At 38.7% G+C, this 23,810-nt stretch overlaps 3 protein-coding genes across 7 annotated transcripts; all 3 read left to right on the top strand.

Moving 5' to 3' along the window:
- The first annotated feature begins 37 nt into the window (after nt 1-37).
- LOC110851780 (pro-resilin) lies at nt 38-22,009 on the top strand. Of its 5 annotated transcripts, none has more exons than XM_035853590.1 (19): nt 38-548; nt 6,188-6,290; nt 6,364-6,422; nt 6,493-6,537; nt 6,846-6,926; nt 6,999-7,059; nt 7,129-7,356; nt 13,504-13,541; nt 13,616-13,636; nt 13,721-13,744; nt 13,824-13,847; nt 13,924-13,944; nt 14,024-14,044; nt 14,127-14,147; nt 14,227-14,247; nt 14,321-14,540; nt 14,623-14,889; nt 19,795-19,950; nt 20,842-22,009. In XM_035853590.1, exons 1-19 carry the CDS (start codon nt 528-530, stop codon nt 20,853-20,855), a joined length of 1,446 nt encoding a protein of 481 aa, XP_035709483.1. In that variant the 5' UTR covers nt 38-527; the 3' UTR covers nt 20,856-22,009. The 5 variants fall into 5 exon arrangements, with proteins under 5 accessions (XP_035709483.1, XP_035709484.1, XP_021955368.1 ...); XM_022099676.2 differs by lacking the exon at nt 19,795-19,950 and adding an exon at nt 16,690-17,508 and having other exon boundaries at nt 40-548; XM_035853591.1 differs by lacking the exon at nt 19,795-19,950 and having other exon boundaries at nt 39-548.
- Nucleotides 9,997-13,492, top strand: LOC118436158 (protein transport protein SEC31-like). Its single transcript, XM_035853593.1, has one exon. It carries the CDS (start codon nt 10,855-10,857, stop codon nt 12,685-12,687), a length of 1,833 nt encoding a protein of 610 aa, XP_035709486.1. The 5' UTR covers nt 9,997-10,854; the 3' UTR covers nt 12,688-13,492.
- On the top strand, nt 17,515-19,788 carry LOC118436157. Its single transcript, XM_035853592.1, has one exon. The coding sequence runs from the start codon at nt 17,574-17,576 to the stop codon at nt 19,566-19,568; it is 1,995 nt and encodes a 664-aa protein (XP_035709485.1). The 5' UTR covers nt 17,515-17,573; the 3' UTR covers nt 19,569-19,788.
- Nucleotides 22,010-23,810: the final 1,801 nt, after the last annotated feature.

Here is a 23,810-nt window from a genome sequence, read left to right as displayed (position 1 = left end):
TAATATGCGACGAAGGGATAAAAGGGGTAGGTAAAAACTGAACGAGGTTTATTCTCAGTTGGGCCAGGATTCCGTGCGGACCGTGGTCACATAAAAGACGACGCAGTAGTGATCTTCTGAAAGCCCTTTCACTCTTTAAAAATCTGCTGCGAAGCGTCTCCACCAGACGCAGTGTCCACTTAATTACGGTTGAAAATATAAATAGTGAGCCACCCACCCCTCCCGAAGACCATTGTGCTTTTGACGTTTGGCCCGATTACATCGCATTGTGTTCTTCCAATAACTTAAGGGCCACGGCATTTTGAATTCATTCTTCGGTTTAAGCACGACACGGATTTTTTGCAGAAGTGAGTGCCACCAAGTGACTGAGACTAATTAAAAAAGTGCAAAATCGGACACTTATCAAGAAACATTTGGGAAACGTACGCGTCCGCGTCGACCTCCATACCGTTTTTGGAGGGAGTGAGAGACACCATCCGTCTCTCTGACTTTTCTTCTTCCTTCCTCGTTTCAGAAATTATTCCAAAATGAATTGGAAACACTATAAGGTAAGAAAAACGATTCTATTTTGCAGGAAATTTTAATAATTAGTATTTCTATTATTACTAGTTTATGTACCTGCATTTTTTAATTTCCCAGTTTTTTTAAATTTTAATAGTTAATATTTCTATAATTAGTTTTATTACTGGTTTATGTACCTGAATTTTTTCAATTTCTCAATTAAAAAAATTCTAATAATTAATATTTCTATAATTATTATTATTACTACTTCAATTACCTGCATTTTTTTAATTTCTCAATTTGTACCCGACAAACAATGTGTTAGTTGATTATCAATTTCTTTCATCCTCCCTTCATTAATAATTTTATAAGAGGAAGGTCACACTGAAAATAAAAGTTCAAAGCTCCACTTTTTCACCACCAGTCAGTCAGTTTTACTTTTATTTTACTTCATGTGTGGGAAACGCATAAACAACAAAGTCAGGAGCACGCAGTAGGTAATAATTTCTAGCTACATATTTATTTATGAAGCGCAATATGCAGTAATATTTCAACTGAAAGTACAAGTGATTCAAGAAAATACATATTTTTCGAATAAGTGGATATGGAAGTACTCACTCTTGAACAATCATTACCATCCAATCCAACTCGACAATGACAATGCATTCATTTTCACGCAACGTTATTATTTCTAAATATATTTATACGTATCTATTCAGTTGTTTGAAACGTGAGTGAGTGACATGGACGACGACGTTCATCATCATATTTACTATTTCTTCTTCTTCTTCTACTGTTTTGATATTGTATTCTTGATTCGTGAAAACATTTCCGTTAGATGCCTGTCGTTACTCGGCAGAAAAAAATGCTTGGGAAAAATCAGGCGACAGGCGGCATCGCATAAATGATAGATGTTTGGTACGTACAAACGGATGCAAACAGTGTGTGTGTCATGTTTATTTTGCTTTACATTATTTTACTTGGCTTTGCTTTTACATAGCTTGGTAAAGTCATTAAGTGAGTGTTCATCTTTAGGAAAAAGATTAATAAGGGATTAGATTCTAGATCAGATTTCATTACGCGGAGAAAAGAAATTAAAGTTTGATCGTTAATGAGAACAAAGAGATTCTTGCTGTGGGCACATCTTTTGCGATTAGTGAATGACTGGTGGGTGACACTACAGACGACTTTGTTTAATTTGGAGCAGCTAGAATTTCTTAAATTTTTGAAATGATTAAAGCAATAATAATTCCTCTTCAATACTTCTATAATTCTGATTCTTAAATGAATGAGATTGAATTTCACAGTTTCGCAGCTTTGCTGCTAGATTTCATGAATTGCTAAATATTTAGGAGAAATTGAAATACCTAATAAATCTGATTGTTTTGCTTTCACGGGAATCAGTTCAAAGTCGTTTCACCCAAAAACATTTAAAAAAGTGGAGTCAATTAATTCTTCATGTTATGAAATTATTATTAAGCATTATTATAAGTACACATGTGTGAGGTTGTAGTTAACATTAACCTAGATGCAACACATATTTATGTACAAGTTCTATAAATATGAACGTAAAAAACTGCATTATTTATTATACGACCGGTAATAATTTTTTAACGGTTTTCATACTGCTACTTGAATATAAAGATTATTGTCGATTCCTCCATTAAATAAAGCTGGGAATTATTGAAAATTTCAATAAATTTCAATTCAAAATTGTCTGAAAATTTCATCCAAATCAAAACGTTAATCCTCCCGATCATCTTTGTCAAACAATTTCCGAGGAATTTGTAGGTCAAAGATGATTGACCCAGCCACTAACCAAGCAACCAACAAGGTTTGTACATTAGGAGGCCTACAAATTATCACTTTAGAATTTCTACCGCAAACATAATGGCACCTGCTTTGCCAAAGTCCGCCAATATTGTTATTGCTGGTGACGATTTAGAATTAGCATCCATTCCATCCAACCAACGTATTTACAAGATGACAACGAGCGAGCCATACAAAAGCAACCCTTTCCTTTTTAGTCAAGAGGTAGAAACTATGATAACAAACAAGACTAATTCCTTCCATCCATCGTGCTGGCTCATCCACCACCTTCTTCAGAACACACACTTGTGACGGATTGTGTACTTATTTACAAATGGAGATTACCTGAGGAAAACAAAGGGTTGGAAAATATGAAATGAAATGAAACGGATGTTTCCACTCAACGATTGCGTTGCAGCTTATTTATTATTTTACATATGGATTATTGAGACGTTCACTCTTGCAGAGAAATATATTTTCATGAATTTTTTTTCATGCTACTACCACCACGCTTAAGTAACTAAATACGGCTTAAATGCTCCATTAGCGTGGTGTGTACATACCTGAACTAAAATGCAGGATCAAATTATTGAACCTCTCCCAATAATAATTTCATCTCCATTATTCTCCTCTCGCATATTTGTGATGTGACGCCACACTAATTCGCACAGGTTGAATGTCAAAGCGAAGGTGGGACCGATTATTCCATTGCATTATCGATTGGTGTCGATGTCGATGTCAGCAAATATTTGACTGACACACTAAACTTTTCAATGGATGGACTGCTTCTATTTTTATTTCAATTTGTGTCTACACACTAATTAAACTTGACGAGAAAGTCATGGGCAGCAGAGGTGGAGGTGGAGGATTTATTGGACAAGCTCATTTTCCTAAATCCGCACTCTGTAGGTATTTTTTTTACGTCCTGTTAAAAAACATCGTCTGCAACGGCAACCCGTCTACTTGCATATTTCTCGACCTCCCGTTGTTTGGAGGGGATGCTATTAATTTTAATTTGATGCCCTCCACAAGAAGCACATAAATACTTTTGTAGGTATTAATATTGCTAAAATTAAGGTAGGTAGGTGCATATCAAGCTAATTAAAAAAGACTGAATGGTCACTCACCCACGGCAAAGTTTACATACAATTTCCTACGTTAGCATGCAGTACATTTTGTGAAGAAATTGAGCAGTTTTGCTAAATAGTGTGTGATAAGGGGACCAATTAAAAGTAAAATGGGTACGATTTTAAGCAGGATTTGATGCACATTCATCACATCTGGTTATAATTATTGAATGTATGTGCATATACCTAAATATTTAGGCCATCTCGACTAAAAAGTAAGAGTGACCATATGTATTATCTGACTTTGTATGTGTCATCTACTTACGTTTGATTTACATCAATACTTTTGTGAACAAGAACAATGGGACAACTTTTCCCTTCTATGTGCTCAAAACCGCACTACTTATTTATTAACGCCTCGTTAACGTGCTTATGCACATGGATAAGGGCACAATTCGTTACTCCAGTTCTTCTCCAATTATCTGAACTGATGGGAAAGTCACTTTTCGAGATCTCACTCATCACTTTTTAGTCACATTTTATTCATTCATTATTCATCATCATCATTACGCGTTATCCAAAGATGACGAGATTGACGGAGATTAAGATTACTCAACTGTGATGCACGAACGATAAGGCGAGTTTTCCACGAGACTGAGTTTACACTTAGCTCTCGTCTACTTACTTAATTGGGCAGTTTACAGGCTTATGAACCAATTTCAACTGTTGCATATGCACCAGATATGCTGCAATCTTGGATATTGAGATGTAAAAAATTCAAAATTTTTCCATCCATATTTGTTGGGGTACAATTACTCTGACATAACAATTATCCATAATCTTACCACCTTATTTTTTCTACCATACACAATTATCTATTTCACCAAAAACACGTACCTACATAAATTTTCCTAAATCATGATTAGCGTTAATGACACCAAATAATCAATTAATTTTGAGTAATCAGTCATTCTGTCGATCAAAAAATCATGACATGCCACTGCAGGAGGTGGATGTGGATTGACTATGGTCGCGGTGTGGCTTGGCGTGGCGTGGCGTGGCGTCCCCAGAGTAATTATGCATATGAAATGATCCCTCACCACAACGGATCGTCCCGTTACTATCTTTTTCTGCTTTTAGCTGCTACATTATGGGACTTGCAGTACCATTCTTATTCTTACAAAGAAGTTGGTTGACCAGACGAGATCATGATATGAATTCAAAATTAGAATGAATCGGAAATTTGACTAGTGAAGAAAGTTTCTCCTCCTGAATTGAGATTTATTTATCTCGAGATCAATTACGTGGCTCAATCGAATCGAACACCACGTTTGGATTGAATAAAAAAATCAAAATGTTCCTACTACCGTATGACTGACTGACTCCCTTTTCCTCCGAGGCGATTGTCTTCTCAACCACATTAATATTCACATGAGATGAACCAACTCATTTGCTTGCTCCGTATTAAATAAATCCAATCCTTTATGAAACTGATTTAAATCTCCAACTGTCAAATTTTGCATGCGAGCAAATATGAAACAAGTATCATTTCATATTTTAATTTCAATTACTAATTTTACTCCGGATGCTGCGGCCGCGACGTTGTATTTGTAGTGATTGCGATCAGTGAGCCTGAATACAAGTAGAAGAATTATTATTATTATTGTGTCAGGAAATGCATGACTTTGATGCACGTTTCGCCTTCCAAGCAAAACAATCAAAGAAGACTTTCTTGCAAAAATAAATATTTATTTATTGGGATGCAGATTTTTATAAAATTGAAAATTTTAGATAATAATACGTTCCAGATTATTGGAAAAGCTCAGTTAATTTGAATTGGTAGATTATGTGTGTAATTTCATACGCATGCGCACATCAGCAAAATCTATGCATTTTTCTTACTGATGAGCCATAATAAACCGTTATTAATAGTGCCTAATAATACGGCTTAATTTCACTTTCAGCACATTAAGTATTCAGCCCGCGTCAGCTAATTTATTTAAGCTGTACATACACACAGATATTATTTTTATTAAAGGAAAGTATTACAAGTTGATTAATCTGTTGTCTCCGCATGCGTCCCTGTAACAGCGATCGCATCTCGGGGATGATAAGTTGGCAAATATGCAAATCGAGGGGGGACAATAAAGACAATAGGATGCAGAGTGTAACAAACAATGCGATGCAAAAAAAACTAAAATTAAATTGATGTACGTACGATGACAGAATCAGTGAATCTGTAGAATTTTCCTAGTAGTCATCAATTTTCCCCGAAGTTGGACACGTTTTTATTGGGAAATTACGACAAAAATCAGGCAAATATTGAGGTAAAAATGTGTAGCCCCGAACTTGACGAAAAAAATACCGTGTGAATTATTGCAATAAAAAGTACTTCATAGATATTTATTAACGGGAAGCGACAAAAGATGGACATTTACTGATATTTGCACATATTTAAGATGATAGGAAAAAAATTGGGATGATGGAGCGTATGTCCGTACATATAACGGTTTGATGCTCATTCATGTGCACCCGTCGTCGTCGACTTGACACATACACAGAGAAATCAAGCATTTGAGAATCGTTGGATGACAGAGAACATGTGATGATGACCTTAATTTTAGTGTTTATCTGCATTGTGGCACACAAAAGCGATAAATAAGGTGCTAATCAGGATTAATAATTAAGTTAAACGGATAGGAGAAATTCTAGCAGGCTTCTTCTTCTCCTAATCAGTTTTAGATATTTTATTTACGTGTTGAAGAATGCAATTAAGTACTAAATGCTGGTTTCCTTATGGTTATTTTCAGTGTACCGGTCTAGTCGTGCTTTTAGCAGTATTCAGCAGCGCAGAACCTCCAAGTTCGTACGGTGCTCCGTCATCCGGTTATGGAGCTCCAGCCTCAGATTATGGTAATTTCAGAGTATTTTGAAGTTTCAAATGCATATTAAGAACTGCAAACTAATTGATGGCAAAAAATTGTAGGTGTTCCATCCAAAGGGGGTGGTTATGCCCCCGCACCAAGTTACGGTCCCCCACCAGCGGTAAGTCAGCAATTAATTAGTAATTAATTGTTTCAAAACAGCGTAATTGATTGATTAATTAATTAATTAGCCTTCATATGGCCCCCCTCCAAAAGCGTCGTATGGACCACCAGCCGTAAGTAAATTCTATTTACACGTAAAGAAATGGAGTCAAGTGTAGTAAAAGAAAAGTGAACTTGATACTATGCGAGATTTTGCAAGTTCATAAAAATGTGGGGAAGTTGAGACAAAAATTTGCAAACTTTATAATAATATTAAAACAGGTTTCATACCTTGACAATTTTATTCTGCGTGGTCTTTCGTTCGACTATTCCACTCGGGAATAGCTTAACTTTTGCCAATTCACAAACAAAATAATTAACTGGATAATCGAGTAAAATGAGGAAATGTAGGTCACTAATGTAACTTTAAATTATTTAACAGCCTTCCTACGGTCCCCCTCCTAAGGCCTCTTACGGCCCTCCAAAGGGTGGTGGAGGATGGGGAAATTCCGGTGGAGGCAAAGTGAGACATTTTCAGATTCATTTTAATAAATCTCACACCTTTCCCTTTTACAATTAATTCCGCATAATTCAGGGTGGCGGAGGTGCTGGTAACATCATCGGAGACATTATCCGCACCAAGGCTGCCATCAAGGGTAAGTAATCCACCTATTTTTTAACTAAAAAATGGAAAAATCCCTACAAAATCCATTAATTTTTTCCAGGTGCAATAATCGGAGCAATCAAAGCCATCAAAGGAGGAATCATCGCAGTGAAGGGGAAGGTGATCAAAACCAAGGGAAATCTCATCGCCGCAAAAGGAGGTATTATTGAAGGTTTTGGAAAAGGTATTGCTCAAAAAGGCAAAGGGCTCAAGTCTGGATTGTCAAATCTTAACTTTGGCGGAAAAGGAGGAGGTGGAAAAGGTGGTTACAGCGGAGGTGGTGGTTACGGTAAGAAATTTGCAAATCGGGTTCAGAAACATACCAAAAATTCATAAGAGCTCCATACAAACATCTCAAAAACACAATTACAAAATACATAATACCCCACAAATCATGACGATGACACACAAAATCTACCACTTTCATTCATACAATACAACAATTTGCATACGTACGCCTCACCTTCTGAGAGGTATGCAATTTCGCGTCAAGATCCGGTCTACGCATTTATGTACATGGCTTATTTACAACCAACCAAACCATGATTAGACAAACTCATTTCTTTCGTAAAAGTAAATAATAATGATGCATCTTGCTTGTTACGTAGTCATACATATTAAATGATGAATGGGTACGCAACTGAAGTATCATCTTTGTTGCATTCTCGTGTCGTATGGGAGTCATAATATTCATAATCTTTATTCAGGAAAGAATGGGGAACCCAGTAAATGTGTCCTATTGACACAATGCGTTATATAAAAATGCGGAAACTTTCACTCTCACTTACATTCCAACCAACACTGCTTTCAAGTAGCAATCTAATACTAACTGTCAACTTGTGTGGTTGGTGCTGAATATTAATACTTTAATTGTAAAAGGGGGAACCCACTTCATAACATTATTTCATTTCGACTTCTCCATTTCCGTTAATGATACTCGAGTCGTGCGAGGAGCCACGTCGTTTCAAAAACGTTGGTAAAACCCTGGCCTGGCCAGGCCAACCCTAAACCTTGTCGTATGCAGATCTTTCTATTCATCTAGCTACGTGCATAAGTAGTACAAGGAAGTGCATTTTACTTACTAAGTGTAGATATCATTGCAAATTTAGAATTGGCACTGGGTGGGTAGGTGGTGTCCCGTCCTCCATGTAATAATTATGCATTCTGTCAGTGCAGTCAGAGATAATATTCCACGTACAAAAGGGATTGGTCGTTGGTTCGTTGGTTTAAAAAAGAAGTTTGAAAAGTTTAAACAAAATTAAATCATTAAAATTAAGCAACTTTCACCTCGCTCTCTGATGACGATGATGATGATGTGTCTGTCAATACTGCCAATACTACAAATAGAAAAATGGCTATTTATTACTTACCATGAGGAGTCAAGTCTTGGTGGTCAATTGTATGGCAACAACTTTGTTTGGACATGGCCATATTTAGCGGGAGAAGAGGGAATAATTTAACAATGAGTAATTAAACCGTCCCCAGTCGTCGTCCATCCCCAGAAAAAAAGTGAGGATGGAATGATGATGCGACTTATTTTTTTTTTGACGAACGATGAGACATTTGTATTTCGACGAATTCCAAATGTACATATGAGAAAATTTAGCGATTTCAAATTTTAATCGTGTGTATTATTGTCGAATAGCTGCATAAATTATGTAAACATTGGTTGGTGTACATATTTAGTAGGGAGAGAGACATGCTCAATATTTGCTTAACCTAGTTCAACGCGTTGTAAGTAAGTAAGTGGTGTTAAATGGGGAATGTGTATGTACATATGCGTTGCATGCATATTTATGTATGTAGAAAAATTACCTTCAGTTCAGTTCAACGAACAGGTGCATCGCCATAAAATAAATGCCATTGTATTATTAATTCCCTCTCGTGGGAATCATTTCCCTTTCCTTCCTGTCAAAAGTAATAACAGGCAAAATTATGAGGCACGTTACAACCATGTAAATTTTTTAAAGGGTGAAAACTTTGAAATTTAAAAGATCTTGAGAAGTGAGTGAGCAGTAGTGTTTCATTTCTTGCGGGTTTGACAAGAATTTAATGCGAGGTGCAAGAAACTGGGAGAAAGTGCAAGAAATATGCGCCATAAGTATAGCGGCGTGGCGCAGTTTCTACCACCTTGCATTTCTTGCAGGTCAAAATATCTGCAAGAGACCACTTTGTTGCGTTTATTTCTTGCACCCGAAACACTTTTTTTGAAAAATTTTTCGAAATTTTTCGAATTTTCATTATTACCCTGTCAATATTGGCTGCCAATTATCCACCCAATTTTTAGCTTTTTGACTAACAATAGTATCCATCTTGACCATAACTTACGCATACAAATTAATTTATGCTTTAGAAACCATGCCGTAATGAAGTTGCACAGATTTATTTGGATGCAATTTATTTCCGCCCAAGACGCCAATGACACTGACTTTTTATTCCTTTGTTTGTCATAATAACGATGTGAAGGAAGACGTCGACATTACGAGACCACGATGTGATTAATCAGTGGAATAACGGCGGGACGGTTTTAATTAAAGAGACAATAATAATTGACAATGATGTCAAATTTTCTTCCGTGTGAGTACGGGGAACAATGACATTGGAAAATTAAGAGTATTTCACACTCACTTTTCCACTCAATTAAATACTTATAACTTTCATTCAGTGGTGGTAATGACATTTTATAATCTGCATTTTCAGTGAAAATATGAAGATGTCATGACTTTTTTGTAAAAAGTTATTAATGTAAAATTGACACTTATTTAATGAGATTTTTCTATGACAAGTAATTAATCGAGACCGACCGGACGACGCCTCTTTGCCCTTTTTAACAATACTAAACTTACAAATTGACAACATTGTACAAGACCAATTTTTTCTACTTTTTGAGACTTTCCACATTTTGAAGTTCAAATACTTTCAGAAATTTTATTTTCAAATTAATTTCGTAACTTTTACAAACCAAAATGTGGGATTTCTCTCTGAGGGAACTCACGTCACAGTTTGTAACCTTCGTAACTGCGTAAGGTTTGTAAGCTTACAAACTTTTACGAACTTTTACACACATTTCTAAGGAAAATTGACTTACGAACTTTTACGAATCTTACGCACTTCAAACGCATGTTTTTGGTTCGTAAACAAAAGTTCGTAAATAATTCGAGTTTGATATTTACATTTTCGGTTGAAATTGTCTTAGAGACGAATTGTCTATTGTAAATTTTTTGTGATCTCGTCCCGCAAATGCAAATTAATTTAATTATTTTACAAAAGATTGCTGCCAGCCGAAAATATTTGTCGCTATCCGACCAGCCCCCAAATGTCAAATCCGGGCTAAATTGACACACTTCATCCAGTGGGGTGTCAATCGATCGGTCTTGATCATACGATGATTTTGGTATATTATAGAATTTTGTGACCTATGAAATGGCTGTGTAATTCCTGAAAAACTGATATTTTAGGCAAAAAAATTCAAAAAGAATTACATGTCATTTGGTGTAAGGTAGGATAAAGTTGGCTAGCAACATTTTGATGACATTTTATATGCGATATTTTTTTCACTAAAAAATGTTTACGAAAACGTTTACAAAATCAACTCACGTCAAGAGTGTGTAAACTTACAAACCTAACGCAGTTACGTAGGTTACGAACTTGACGTGAAATCCCTCTCTATTTGTACATATTTCTTACTAACCAACTAACCATTGACTTAAAAAAAGACACTGGACCTTGGACCGACCAAGGAGAAGGACCTTGGTTTACCATCCCCGGGTACCCCGATCACATTCGGATGAATTACCATAAAAATCGGTGGTCTCTCCGAATGCCGGGTCGCGACCTTGCCTACGGTCTTAAAAACACGATGAATCTCTTGCCAAGATTTCCCAAAGTGCACCTCCCCACTTTGTACGTCCAACTGACCCCCTACTCCGCCCCGGCAGCCGTCGGACCCCAGAATATTTACGAGTTTATCCTCGCCCTAATTCCAAACCCGATCCACATAATTCAGGGCTTCATTCCCCACCTGCCCACGGTCACCATCTCACTCGGAGCCCCTCACTCGACCACAATTAACAATGGTGCGGGTTGGGTTGACCCTCGCTGGGTTAGTCCGAAGAATCACAGTGCTCCTATTGGAAACGGGGGTTGGGGTTGGACTGCGCCCAGTCCAAGCCAATCCGGTCCACCTCCACCCCCCGCGCCCAAAACTATGCCCCCCTTGGACTTCTTCTCCTTCCTCTTGGCCGCCTATAAGGACACGTTATGGTTCAAGAAGGGACTTTTCAACGGGAAAGGAAAAGGCAGAGGTCGAAACCCAATAAGATGGGGTGGATGGGTGCAAACAAATAGTTCGGGATGGGGTGAAGAAACCACTACGACGCCTGCACCGACCACTACACCAGCCCCAACAATGCCACCTCCACCTCCTCCCCCTCCTCCATTCCCAAAATACGCGCATAAACCCATCTTCCTCCCTGGAGGGCCCTTTCCTCCCGGAGGACTGCCACCCTTCCTCCCTCCGGGCGGTGTACCACCTCCCTTCATCCCCTTCCCCGGCGCCGGACCAGTTGGACCCATTCCCTTCGACCCGTATTGGAACGAAATTTGGAAAAGTATCAATAACGGGACGGGTCCACCAGGGCCTCCTCCACCCCCAAATCCACAAGGACCACCCCCACCCCCACAAGGTCCCCCTCCCCAAAGCCCCATGATGGCGATGATGCAGCAACCTGGCTCCCCTCCCATGATGCCCATGAACAAAAACCTACCCTGGTTTGACCAACCTTACTTTTCATCTCCGCCACAAACCGCCTCCTCCCAAGAAGAGGACGCATATCTGACTCAACAACAGCAACAACAGCAACCAGGCATGTCCATTATGAACGATAATCCGAACATGATGATGGACGAAGCCGCCCTTCTCCAAGCGATGATGAGCCAACGCCAAAATCAAGTCAGCAACTATTCAACCCTTTACAAAACTGATGGCAGCGATTCAAATGCCAATAACTTAAAAAACTTTCCCTCCTCGTCCCCCCTTCAGCTACAAAAGCTGCTTCAACAGCAAATGACTCCTCACATGATGATGAATACCCTGCACAATTACGAACTGAACAACAATGGGATTCCCAATGGCCATAATGATCTTTGGAATGACCAGATAATACAAAATCAGCTCTATCTCTCAAATTCTATCAACGATCTTCAGCAACATCCCTTCCCCCATTACAGCCATACGGACTCTGTCGTCCTCAATGATGGTTATTATCCTCGTCATGATCCCATATTTAGCCACCCTCCATTCCCCGGTGGTGGTCATTCTGCTGAACAACAAAACCACCAAGACTTCCTTCGTGCCAATAGTTTTGACAACAATATTAACGCCACGCAAAGAGACTTGACGCTTGCTGACTCTTCTGACACTGTTTTAGCCAGTTTGATTAATAACATAACCGATACAAAGTTAGATAAGGGAGAAGAAGAAGGTAATCATCATCTTAGGAAATGTTACTTAATCAATACACCGCCGCCGCAGCCACTCCCAAAAAAATGTCACAGAGACATTTACACCACATCACATCACTGCAATTTATTGAATAATGCGAGTCACTTAAAAAACTAATGTCTTGCACATATGTAACACATCCAAAATAAGTAGTTCATCTGCTAACTATTTAAGTACTTGTGTATGTAGCGATATTAATAACAGCACCTTTGCTGACACTGCTATTACGGCGGTGTTACAGAGAATGCTATTGAATTCAAGACGGAAGTCACCAATTTTCTCGCACACTTGCTCCTTCGCTTAAGTTTAAATACTTTAAAATCGAAAAGGAAAGTGATTACGGTGGCATATTCTAAATATGTACAAGCACTAAACTAAATAGGTGCGTGTACCAGGATTTCGTCACAATTTGTTTGCCGAGTAATTTTTGTAGGTTTATTTTTTCACTCACACGAATTTCTTTTCATTCTACAAGAAAATGCGTTTCAAACTTTAATCCTTAAAATATCGTCGTCTTTCTTAATACGTAGATGATGACAACCGCTCGTGACAGTAATTCATGCACACAATTTTTCAAAAATTATGTCTGAATATCGCTCAATCACGGCTACATTACATTACACCACACATTATTTATTATGATTATGCACGCCTTTTCGTCATTATTTACACCTTATCTATCCGTTATACCTGGTTAATTACGGGTAATTACTCACGACTTGGACACCTACACGTTACTGCATTTTACTTACACTTTTTTTCGACACGGGAAATCGATACAAATGATTTCAAATCTTTACACATTTTCAATCACACCATTTCAAAGAATTTGTATTCTTTGATGGTCAAGCTCTTTATTTAGAACATGTTACATTTCCTGTAGTAAAACCATGCCGAATTTTGCGTCTTTATTAATTTTTGCACTAATTTTAGGCAAGGGACCTTCCACTTCGTACGGACCACCCCCAAAGGTAGGTTTCCAATTTTATGTGAAAATGTAAACTTTAGGAATTAAGTAATTAATTGACTGATTCTGTTTTTTCAGGCGTCTTACGGTCCACCTAAGGTTTAAAGTCTAATAAAATTTAAAATTGAATAATTAAAATTGTGATAATTTATTAAATAATTATTAATGTATATTTTTACTTAGGCATCATACGGTCCTCCACCCAAGGTAGCTAATTCAATAAATATTTAAATTTTGACTTAAAATTCTGAAATAATTTTAATTGATAAATTAATTTCCTTCGTAGGCATCATACGGTCCACCACCAAAGGTATTATTAATATTATAATAGCTTGTGAACGAAATTTTTGAAATGTGTATGACCAACAAATTATTTACATTTTTAGGCTTCATACGGTCCACCAAAGGTAATTGAGTGTATAAATTTTGGAGTAAATAAAAAATATCTGTATTTTTAACACATTTTAACAATTAAATACGCTTTAGGCATCATACGGTCCACCAAAGGTACATGCAAAATTCGACTTTATAAATTTCCCAGTAAATAAAAATTTCGCATATTTTTAACACATTTTAATGTTCGTTTTAGGCATCATACGGTCCACCCAAGGTAATAATTCGACTTTATAAATTTCCGAGAAAATTTAAAAAATACATATTTTTAATACAATTAAATATGCACTTTTTAGGCTTCATACGGTCCACCCAAGGTAATAATTTAAATCAAAAGCTGAAACAAATCCAAATTATGAAACCATGCATAAAATTCAATTTATCTTCCAGGCTACTTATGGTCCACCACCATCTTCCGGTTGGTCCTCAGGCGGTGGGGGCGGCAAGGGCGGCGGTGGTTTCGACATCAAGGGAAAATTCTCCAGCCTGTTCAGCGGACTTGGTAAGGGTGGGGGCGGAGGTGGTGGGTGGAGTTCTGGTTCCGGAGGGTATGGAAAGGGAGGAAGCGGCGGATACAGCGGTGGCGGTGGTGGATACAGCGGTGGAAAAGGTCTGCGTTGAAAATCACTGCAAAATTCGGTGTTAACATTTCCAAATTGTGGTTTTGAAATCTTTTCATTATAAATTTCCAGGAAATGCAGGGTACATCGTCATCTCCCCAGTGCCTTCGTCTGGATATGGGGCTCCCTCCTCCGGTTATGGGGCACCTTCCTCGAGTTATGGGGCAGTCCCCTCTTCAAGTTATGGAGCAGTGCCTTCCTCAAGTTATGGGGCAGTGCCCTCCACTGGCTATGGGGCAGTGCCTTCAACCGGATATTCGAGCCCATCCCCCGGATACGGAGGAAGTATTCCTCCCGTGCCGTCCGATTCGTACGGGTCTTTCAGTGGAAGCCATTCAGGTGATTTTAGCTCTTCCTCCTCGCACGGGTCAACGGCTGCACAGTACCAGCCTCAAGCACCTGAGTACAATGCACCTGCGTCAGATCCTTTGCCCTCACATGATAATTTTGGTAATGGGTACAATAATAATGATCACGGTGGCACTCAAGGCTACTCGGCACAAGCTTATAACAACGCTCCTTCAAACTCCTACTCCCCAACCCCACAAGAACAGTACAATGCCCCTTCAGTTCCACAGCCTGGGTACAATTCGCCAGCGCCGGAGTATAATGCACCAGCCCCACAATCTGGGTATAATGCGCCTGCGCCGGAATACAATGTGCCCGCACCACAACAAGGTTATAATGCGCCTGCGCCGGAATATAATGCGCCAGCACCATCACAAGGATATAATGCGCCTGCTCCAGAATATAACGCGCCAGCCCCACAACAAGGTTACAATGCACCCGCGCCGGAATATAATGCGCCAGCCCCACAACAAGGTTACAATGCGCCCGCGCCGGAATATAATGCGCCCGCACCACAACAAGGTTATAACGCGCCCGCGCCGGAATACAACGCTCCAGCCCCACAACAAGGTTACAATGCGCCTGCGCCCGAGTACAATGCTCCCGCACCACAGCCCGGGTACAACTCCCCAGCTCCCGAATACAATGCCCCCCAACCCGGGTACAACTCCCCCGCGCCACAGCCAGAATATAATGCGCCATCCCCACAACCAAGTTATAACTCACCAGCGCCCGAATACAATGCGCCATCCCCACAACCCAGCTACAACGCGCCTGCGCCAGAGTATAATGCGCCATCCCCACAACCAAGTTACAATACCCCAGCGCCCGAGTACAATGCTCCAGCCCCTCAACCCGGCTACAACTCCCCCGCCCCCGAATACAACGCCCCCCAACCCGGGTACAATTCCCCCGCGCCACAGCCGGAATATAATGCTCCAGCCCCCCAATCGGGCTACAATACTCCTTCTTTCTCTAGCTTCAACGCAAACTCTTTATCTTCCTCGTCGATCCAACCCGCCATAGAAATTTCCTCAATGACCTACTCAAGTCCTAACTCTCACTCCTCCTCGACTGGATACAGTAGTCAAAGTCCAGGTAAAAAAAGACAACTTTACAGACGAAAGTCTACCCCTACCTTAAAAATTCACAAGCAATATCATATCGAACTTACGAAAAATAACAATAACAAACACGGTAAGAATAGAAAGCGACCTTATTTTCGGACTAACACCTTCCCATCCACCCCGCCCACCTTAGTTTTACACGAGTTGGAACTAACGCCACGACCACTTGTAGCACTTGACTCTTCCCCTGCCCCCAGTAAAATCCACCCCGGCGTAGTAGTTACCACCGCACTTGCTTCTAGTACTACTCCCCCCACGCCCTCGGTCATAGTTCCGTATGCGCATAGTAGTAGTACCACGTGGCGACCACGAACAATTACCCCGATGGCAAGTACTTATCGGCCGAATAGCAGTAATCGACTTGATCATCATCATCCAACCATTCAACCCCCTCGACACATAATAATTAGTGCTTCGTCAACCGCCACTCCCGCCCTGAACGAACTTTCTAATGATAATACTGACAATGACAACGCTGAAACTAACATTTTCACCAGTGCGGCTTTACCAACTAACCAGAAAAACTCAACCACTAACACTAACAAATATAATACTAACGCTGACAAACTAACTCATGATGCCAGCATGCTGCCCCCGCACGGGGTGCGAATAAGGATAAAATCTAATTCTAATTCTGACCGGGTTGTTGGGCTCTTGTCATCAGCTCCTTCTCCGCAATATGCCGTCGACCGACCGACCGCAAACAGTTATGGGACACCTGACTCGTCGGTCGTGGCCAACAATAAAGATGTTTTCATGGTTTACGAGACGCTCAAAATGAGAGGACAACCTGCCGGACCCGTTCCACAAGGTGACTATGGAGCCCCACCCACAAACCTCCCGTCTACCGGGTATTCCTCCTCCTCTTTCTCCCTGCAACCCGCTTCCCTAGCTCATACTCAGTCCTACGAACAAATCCCGGCGCAACAGCCGGCCCCTCAACAGCAAGGTTTCATCACGACGAATCAGATCGACCAGGGGTACCCGGTACCCCAGCCGAGTTACCAGCCCACTCCGGACCAGGGTTATCAACAACCAAGTTATCAAGATGGTCCCTCTCCTGATCAAGGTTTCCAACCATCGTCGCCTACTTATCAACCGGACCAAGGATACCACCCACAACCCGATCAAAGTTATGACCACCAGCAGTACCAACAACCTCCCGCACCACAACAGGCGTCCATACCGGATCAAGAGTATCGCCCTCTCCTGCAAGAAGCACAACCGCAACAACAACAGCCATCCGTGATGCCGTCGTTCCCATGCACGCCGTGTTCCAGCAGCTTATCTTTGGGTCCTGCGCCGGCGTCAAATTCTGAGTATGGGTCCCCCTCTAATCCTGATCCTTACCAATCCTCCTCTCAAAACCTTAGCCCTGTATATCGACACCCTGGACATAGGTACTCTTCTTCCTCCACTTCTCAGGAATCTGACGATTCCTCCTCCCCCTCGACATCAACAGATTCCTCCACAACTACTCAAGGCAAGTTGAGCCACACAACCAAACAATTTCATGTAGTAGACAAACTCTTTTTGACTAACAACAACATGCAAAGTGAGGATGTTGATTTGGATGATTCGGATGAAAGTGAGTCTGAGAATCGTCCCGTTTTTGTCTCCTCGTCGACATCACCTCCTCCAAAACCGTTTATTTTTAATAGGAGAAAAGTAATATTCCCTCAGAATCAGAAAGTTAAATTTTTCCACTCGGACCCCACCATTTCGCACGATATTCAGAAAGTTATAGAAAATAGGACGTATGAAATGTCTTATCCGTTAAAAAATAGGGGTAGGCCGTACCTGGAACCATCGCCGAGACGGAAGTTTAGAACGAACTCGACGTCTTCGAGCGAGTCGAAAGTTTCCGTTAGTTCCAGTGTCAGTCGTGAAAGTGAGGATTTCGTAGAACAAGAACTTTCTCCAGATTTATCATTAGCTGACGATAATAACGTAACGACGATGAATACTGAGCAGTCTCAAATAAACCAGAAAAAAAGTGACGTTGCTGTCTTGTCTGATAAAAATAACCAAACTATTCGTGCTTTTACTAACCCAATGTTTGTCTCGGAATCTGAAATTGATGATGATTCCGCCACTAACGCTACTGCTTTCTCGTCATCATCGCTTAACGAATCTGAACAAGATTCAATATCCGCAAACAATACGCATAACGCTTCAGAAGACTTTACAGACTCACAAGTGACGAATGACGATGAACCAAATGTCTATAATAATGGTGAGAGTCGGCAACAAAGTGACGAACCAGACTACAATGAATTATCTCATGATTCGCAGAAAATTCAGCATGATGACATGGATTCAACCATGTCTTCCTCTTCTGCCACCATTGTTGTCAGTAGTACAGATAACGACGCATATTACCACCAAGAATCTGATCCTCACAGTGAAACCCCGACAGAAATGACCTCCACAACAACAACGACTACTAAACCAAGGAGGAAATTTGAACGAAAATTTTTCCCAATTAGCACTCTGACCAAGAAACCAGCCATCCGTCGCCCAGTCCAACCAAGCACAATTTCTAAACACATTCCAGACCCAGATCCAGATACGACCTATTCTTCATCTTCATCTGCCAGCAGCGACCTCATAAAATCAGACCCACCTCTTGACCCAATTGAAATTTCAGATCTTAAAGCCACTTCTCAACCAGACTTTGAACTCGAAACCCAAATAGAAGCCCCCTCCACGACAGAGTTTGACAGTTTCGAGGCCACGGCCCCCACCAAACCTGAAATTTTAGACTATTCCCCCACCACCAATACTTCATTAGAAACCTATGAAGAAAGTGGTTCTGCAGAAAATAACTCTTCTTTTTCCGATTCAAAAGAAATCGGGGCCGGTTACAGGTTAAAAATCTACTCCAAAAACGACTTTGAAATCAAAAGTAGTCAAGAATATGTTCCCACCGCGCAGGAGATCGCTATCGCGAAAGAAGGTGGTGCAAAATCGGGTGGAAATTTAGAGTTTATTTTGCCCAGAAGAGCAGTACCACTAACTCCCCATTCAAATTTTAACTATAAACCTTTTTCTTTACCGAATGCAGAACCACTAATAGGCAAAAGTTTGACTAATAAAGAAAAGCGTAGGATGATGAGAAGGCTCCGAAATATGAGGAGAGTTAGGCCCTCCATTTTTACTAGTCATCATCACAATTGCAATACTCCTCCGCCATTTAAAATAGACGATAGGTCACAACAGTCTTCTTCTCTCCCAGTTATTTTAAAGGTAGCCAACGCCACAATGTTGGCAGCAAGTGTTGTCAACAGTACTACTTTAAGTAATATCAAGACTGATGAGGAAATCCTCACAAAAAGTGACGAGAACGCCACAACTACTCCAATAATCCCTTCAGAAAATATACCCCAAAGACGAAGAAGGATCAATCTGGGTCCAAAATCACCACCTCCGAATAAAACATTCTCCGTAGCAGAGTGGCGACGAAGACAAAGACAACGTCTCCTGAAACACAAGAGGATTAAGTCCAATAGACCAAGCCAATTTACAGATTCCGCAGCTTAAAGAGATTTTTTTTCATGCTTCTGATCACCGCAGTACAAATCAATTATTTATTTCCGCACCCACACCCACACAAATCCAACTCAAGTTACGCCACGTAACTTGCACACGTGACCCATTGCACCACTGCAAAAAACACGCACTGCACAGCGATCCCACATCACCACCGGAATCCAATAAGCTGTCATAATCTAGATACTTAACCTCCAAATGTGTTCATTCAATTTAGGACCAATCCACGAAAAACTAGACCAAACCGGCGGGATTTCGTCCACCCGACCCCCGCACGACGACGACTACTCGAATTATGTCGATGTCCAAAAACATCCCCGCGAAGTCCCCCTGCAATACGAGTACCACTACAAGGACGCAGATCAACAAGCCCGTAATACTTTTGACACGCCATACCTCGGTCTCGAACCGCTGTACCCGTCTCGTTCGCACTTGGCTAAACGCATGTTGATGAAAGTTGTTGCGAGTAGGCTTCAAAATCCGGGCCAGGATGGAGAAGATGGCGACGACGCCAATAACAACGACGACGACACAATTTCCGCACATTCCTCTTCCGACACACGTTCCGTTGCAAATAAAACTTTAGAAGCTAAACCTTCTACTCAAAAGAGTGCACCTATTTCTCTACCAGAGCCAGATTTCTTTAATTTGGACCATGACTTTACGTCAAACACGTCTTTCAGTAGTGATGATGACGTTGACGAAAATGGACATTTTTTCTAAGCTCGACCACAATTAATACTAAATTTGTGTTGTTTTTCGGTGTGCAATGTTCCTCATAAATTACTAACAAACGTTGACTAACTTTGATTTTTGCCTTAAATGCAACTTAAATATTTAGTTCTACTAACAAAATAATCTAACCGCAACTGTTAGACGTATGTAGCTCGTAGTAGATCGCTTGGCTGGAAAAGGTAAGAAATTACTAATACCTTTAACTACTTTACGTGCTTTCAATGTGCTTCAGTCAGTGTAAATTCTACTAAAACTGCATGTGCATATTTAAAAAATAGAGATTTTTCCTACGATAAAATGTATTCTTGAATACAATCACACTTTTTTACGATACAAATACATACAAGGCTTGCATACAAATATTAATTGAAAACGAGTTTCAATTTCCTTCTGCCATATTAAATATAAACTATTCTCATCTCACTAATGTACATATTTAACTCTCTTCTTGTTAAATGTTGCGTATTGTCCAATTCATAAAATAATCCATGCAAAAAAAGCTGTACTAATTGATTCCCCGTTTTTACAGGATATTCATCATGAACGAAAACTCTGCTAGAAAATTCCCAAATCTAAAAATTTCCAATGGCGAAATTGAAAAATTATCTGAACGAAGACAGCCGAATTGGATGCATCCATTTATTAAAATATTGTAATCGACTTTATCAAGATTTTATTACTTTTGTTTTAACTTGTACAGTTTATTTTTTTACATAGGCGAAAGATTTATCAATGTTATCTTCGTAAAAATATGAAAAAAACCTTATCTTTTTTTTAAAATGTCAATGCAATAATTTTCACATAAATATTTCCTTATTTTTAAATGCCAGAGTATTATTGAGGAAGACCACCCTCCAGAAAAATGTTTCCAATCAAAATCCGTCCCAAAGTTTTCTGTAAAGTGCATCATTATTACATAAATATTCGTATTAAATATTTTCATAATTTAGGAGGTGAATTTACGTAAATATTCAATAATCAATAAGTATAAAAATGAGCTTGTGTCAGTGTCATGCTTATCTTTGAAACAATTTTTGAATGAGGTGTGAAAATGTGTCAAAATAACGAAAAAGTTTTTATTTTTATTTTTATGCATCAAGCTCAACTCACTGTTTTGTGTGAATCTCTTTCCGGAATACGTGGTACATATTAAGATGAGTGGTATGAAAAATGGAAAATTTTTAAAATTCCCAAAAAATATGAAATGTTTGTGTTTGATTAATGATTATTAATTATTCGTGGTCATGAATTTTTTTCATGATTGCGACAACTTTACGTATGATCTTAAGTGAAATGTGTTTCATTAAGTTTATGTATGTTAAACCATGATATTTTACACTTTGGTTTAATACAAAGTGATATAATACGTCTTTTTTTACTTACAATTAGCATGGACAATGCAATATAATTATTTTTTTTATGAATGAAACGCTTTATTTAGAAGAAGCCTAATGAGAGAATGATTGTTATTAAATAGATAAATATTTCAGCCTCAAAATTTCTTAATTATTGTTTTTGATGAGAAAATGTTGTATGTGTTCTACAGAATTATGTGTGAATTTTAGGAATGAATGTCTCGCTTGAAATATTAATTGTGAACAAATGAGGCTATAATTTGTTGGTATGATTTATTGTTGTGATTAAATGTTGTAAAAATGTGAATTTTTGAAAATAAAATGTTCCCAAAATAATAATAATTTTTGTTTGTATTTTCATAGGTAGATATCTAAATACCTATTTATTTTCCACTTTTTCATTTGATGACGACCCACACGATCACATAAAATTCACACAAAATATGTTTATATTTGAGGAATAAATATATTTATAAATATTTCGGATAATATTTTTGAAAAATACGTAAATATTTCAGATATTTTTCTAAAAAATATATATTTTGTAAATATTTCAACGAAACGAGGTGATTTTTTTTCTCAAAGAAATTCGATTACAAAAAAATCCGGAGCTATACTCAGAAATAGAAATTTTGTGAAAATAAATATGTATTTTTACAGCTTTTTCGTACATATACGCCGTAAATAGTTTGCCATTTGTTTATAAGTATTAAATATACATTACATCGATTTCTCGTAAATATTGAATATTGAATGATTCTCGTAAATATCCTGATTATTTTAGACACAATATAAAGTTGCATGACTAATTGTAATTATTTTTTATACATAACTCCTTATTTTTCCCAATAAAAACAGAAAGTTGTTTACCGAAATTACATAAATAAGTGAATGGCTGCTATAAAATAACGAATCAGAAACAGGTTCACTGCCCCGTTTCGATTACTATTATTATGCAAACCTCGAAATCGGCATTATGAAAAAATCTCATTAATTATGCGCGAAATCAAACTTTTTCAATAATTCAAGTATTCTGAATTAAAATTAAAAACGATTGTTTGCTTCTATTAAAAAAATGCAGTACAAGTAAATCTCGTCGAGCAAGTTTTCTATCGCATCTTTCTTGCGGTGAAGCGCTTCTTATCATTATTACTAGTTAGTAACAACGATCACATAAAAATTATATGTACCACGGCAGCTTTTGCCAACATTTCGCAGCATTTCGCACTGTGCGGTTTCCTAATATGAAACGGTAGCAAGTAAAATTGTCAAAATTTCAATAAAACAAATGGCAGTGCTATAATACAATTTTATAGGAACGAAATCATTCTGGTTGAATAAAATGCCTTGGGTTCGCTTCATTTTGTCACGTTTTGAATGATTCAAATTATTATTTTTTTGTCATTTCGAAAATTACTTGGGATGAGTAAGTAACAACGACCTACAATCAGGCCAAGGAAAAATGGAGGCTTATTTCATATTTAAATAGAAATGAACTACGACCTTAATTACTTGAAGTAATGGAATTAAGTATTTTTGCACTGATAATTTATGTGTACAGCTTGATACTTTCTGATGCTACTTAGGTTGACAAATTTGATCAAGCAATAAGATAATCATGTATTTAAATCATGACAATCATACAGTTGCATGTATCTATCTTACATACGTCCATCACCTCTAACTACGGTAAAGCAAACATGCTAAATACATACTATGTTGGGGATGACGGCTCCCAACGAGCAGGGGGTTTGTGTGAGTGATAAAAATGAGTGTTCCCTGATTATGGGTATTGAAATGTGTGCAAATATGTGTATGGATCGGTGAGAAATAAGATGGCAATGTGAAGTACTTGATTGTAGTCAGTTTATACAAGTTATTAAATTCATACAAATTGAGGCAAATTGAGATTAGGAAAATAGACTGACGTGACCTGACTGACTTGGACAAATTGTGTAAGCAGAATGACAACGAGGAAAAATATGTAACTTGTATTTATAACCTATGGTAAGTAAATGAGCAATTAAGTATGTAAAATTAGACCTTCTGGAAAGTTACTGTCAAGGTAAAATAAGAATACTTAGAACTCGGGTTCAACTTATTAGTCACAATAGAGATTAAAGGAAATGAACTCGTACACAAT

Source organism: Folsomia candida, unplaced genomic scaffold, assembly GCF_002217175.1.
Source record: "Folsomia candida strain VU population unplaced genomic scaffold, ASM221717v1 Fcan01_Sc007, whole genome shotgun sequence".
Taxonomy (NCBI): domain Eukaryota; kingdom Metazoa; phylum Arthropoda; class Collembola; order Entomobryomorpha; family Isotomidae; genus Folsomia; species Folsomia candida.
This window is presented reverse-complemented; position numbering and strand designations above follow the sequence as displayed.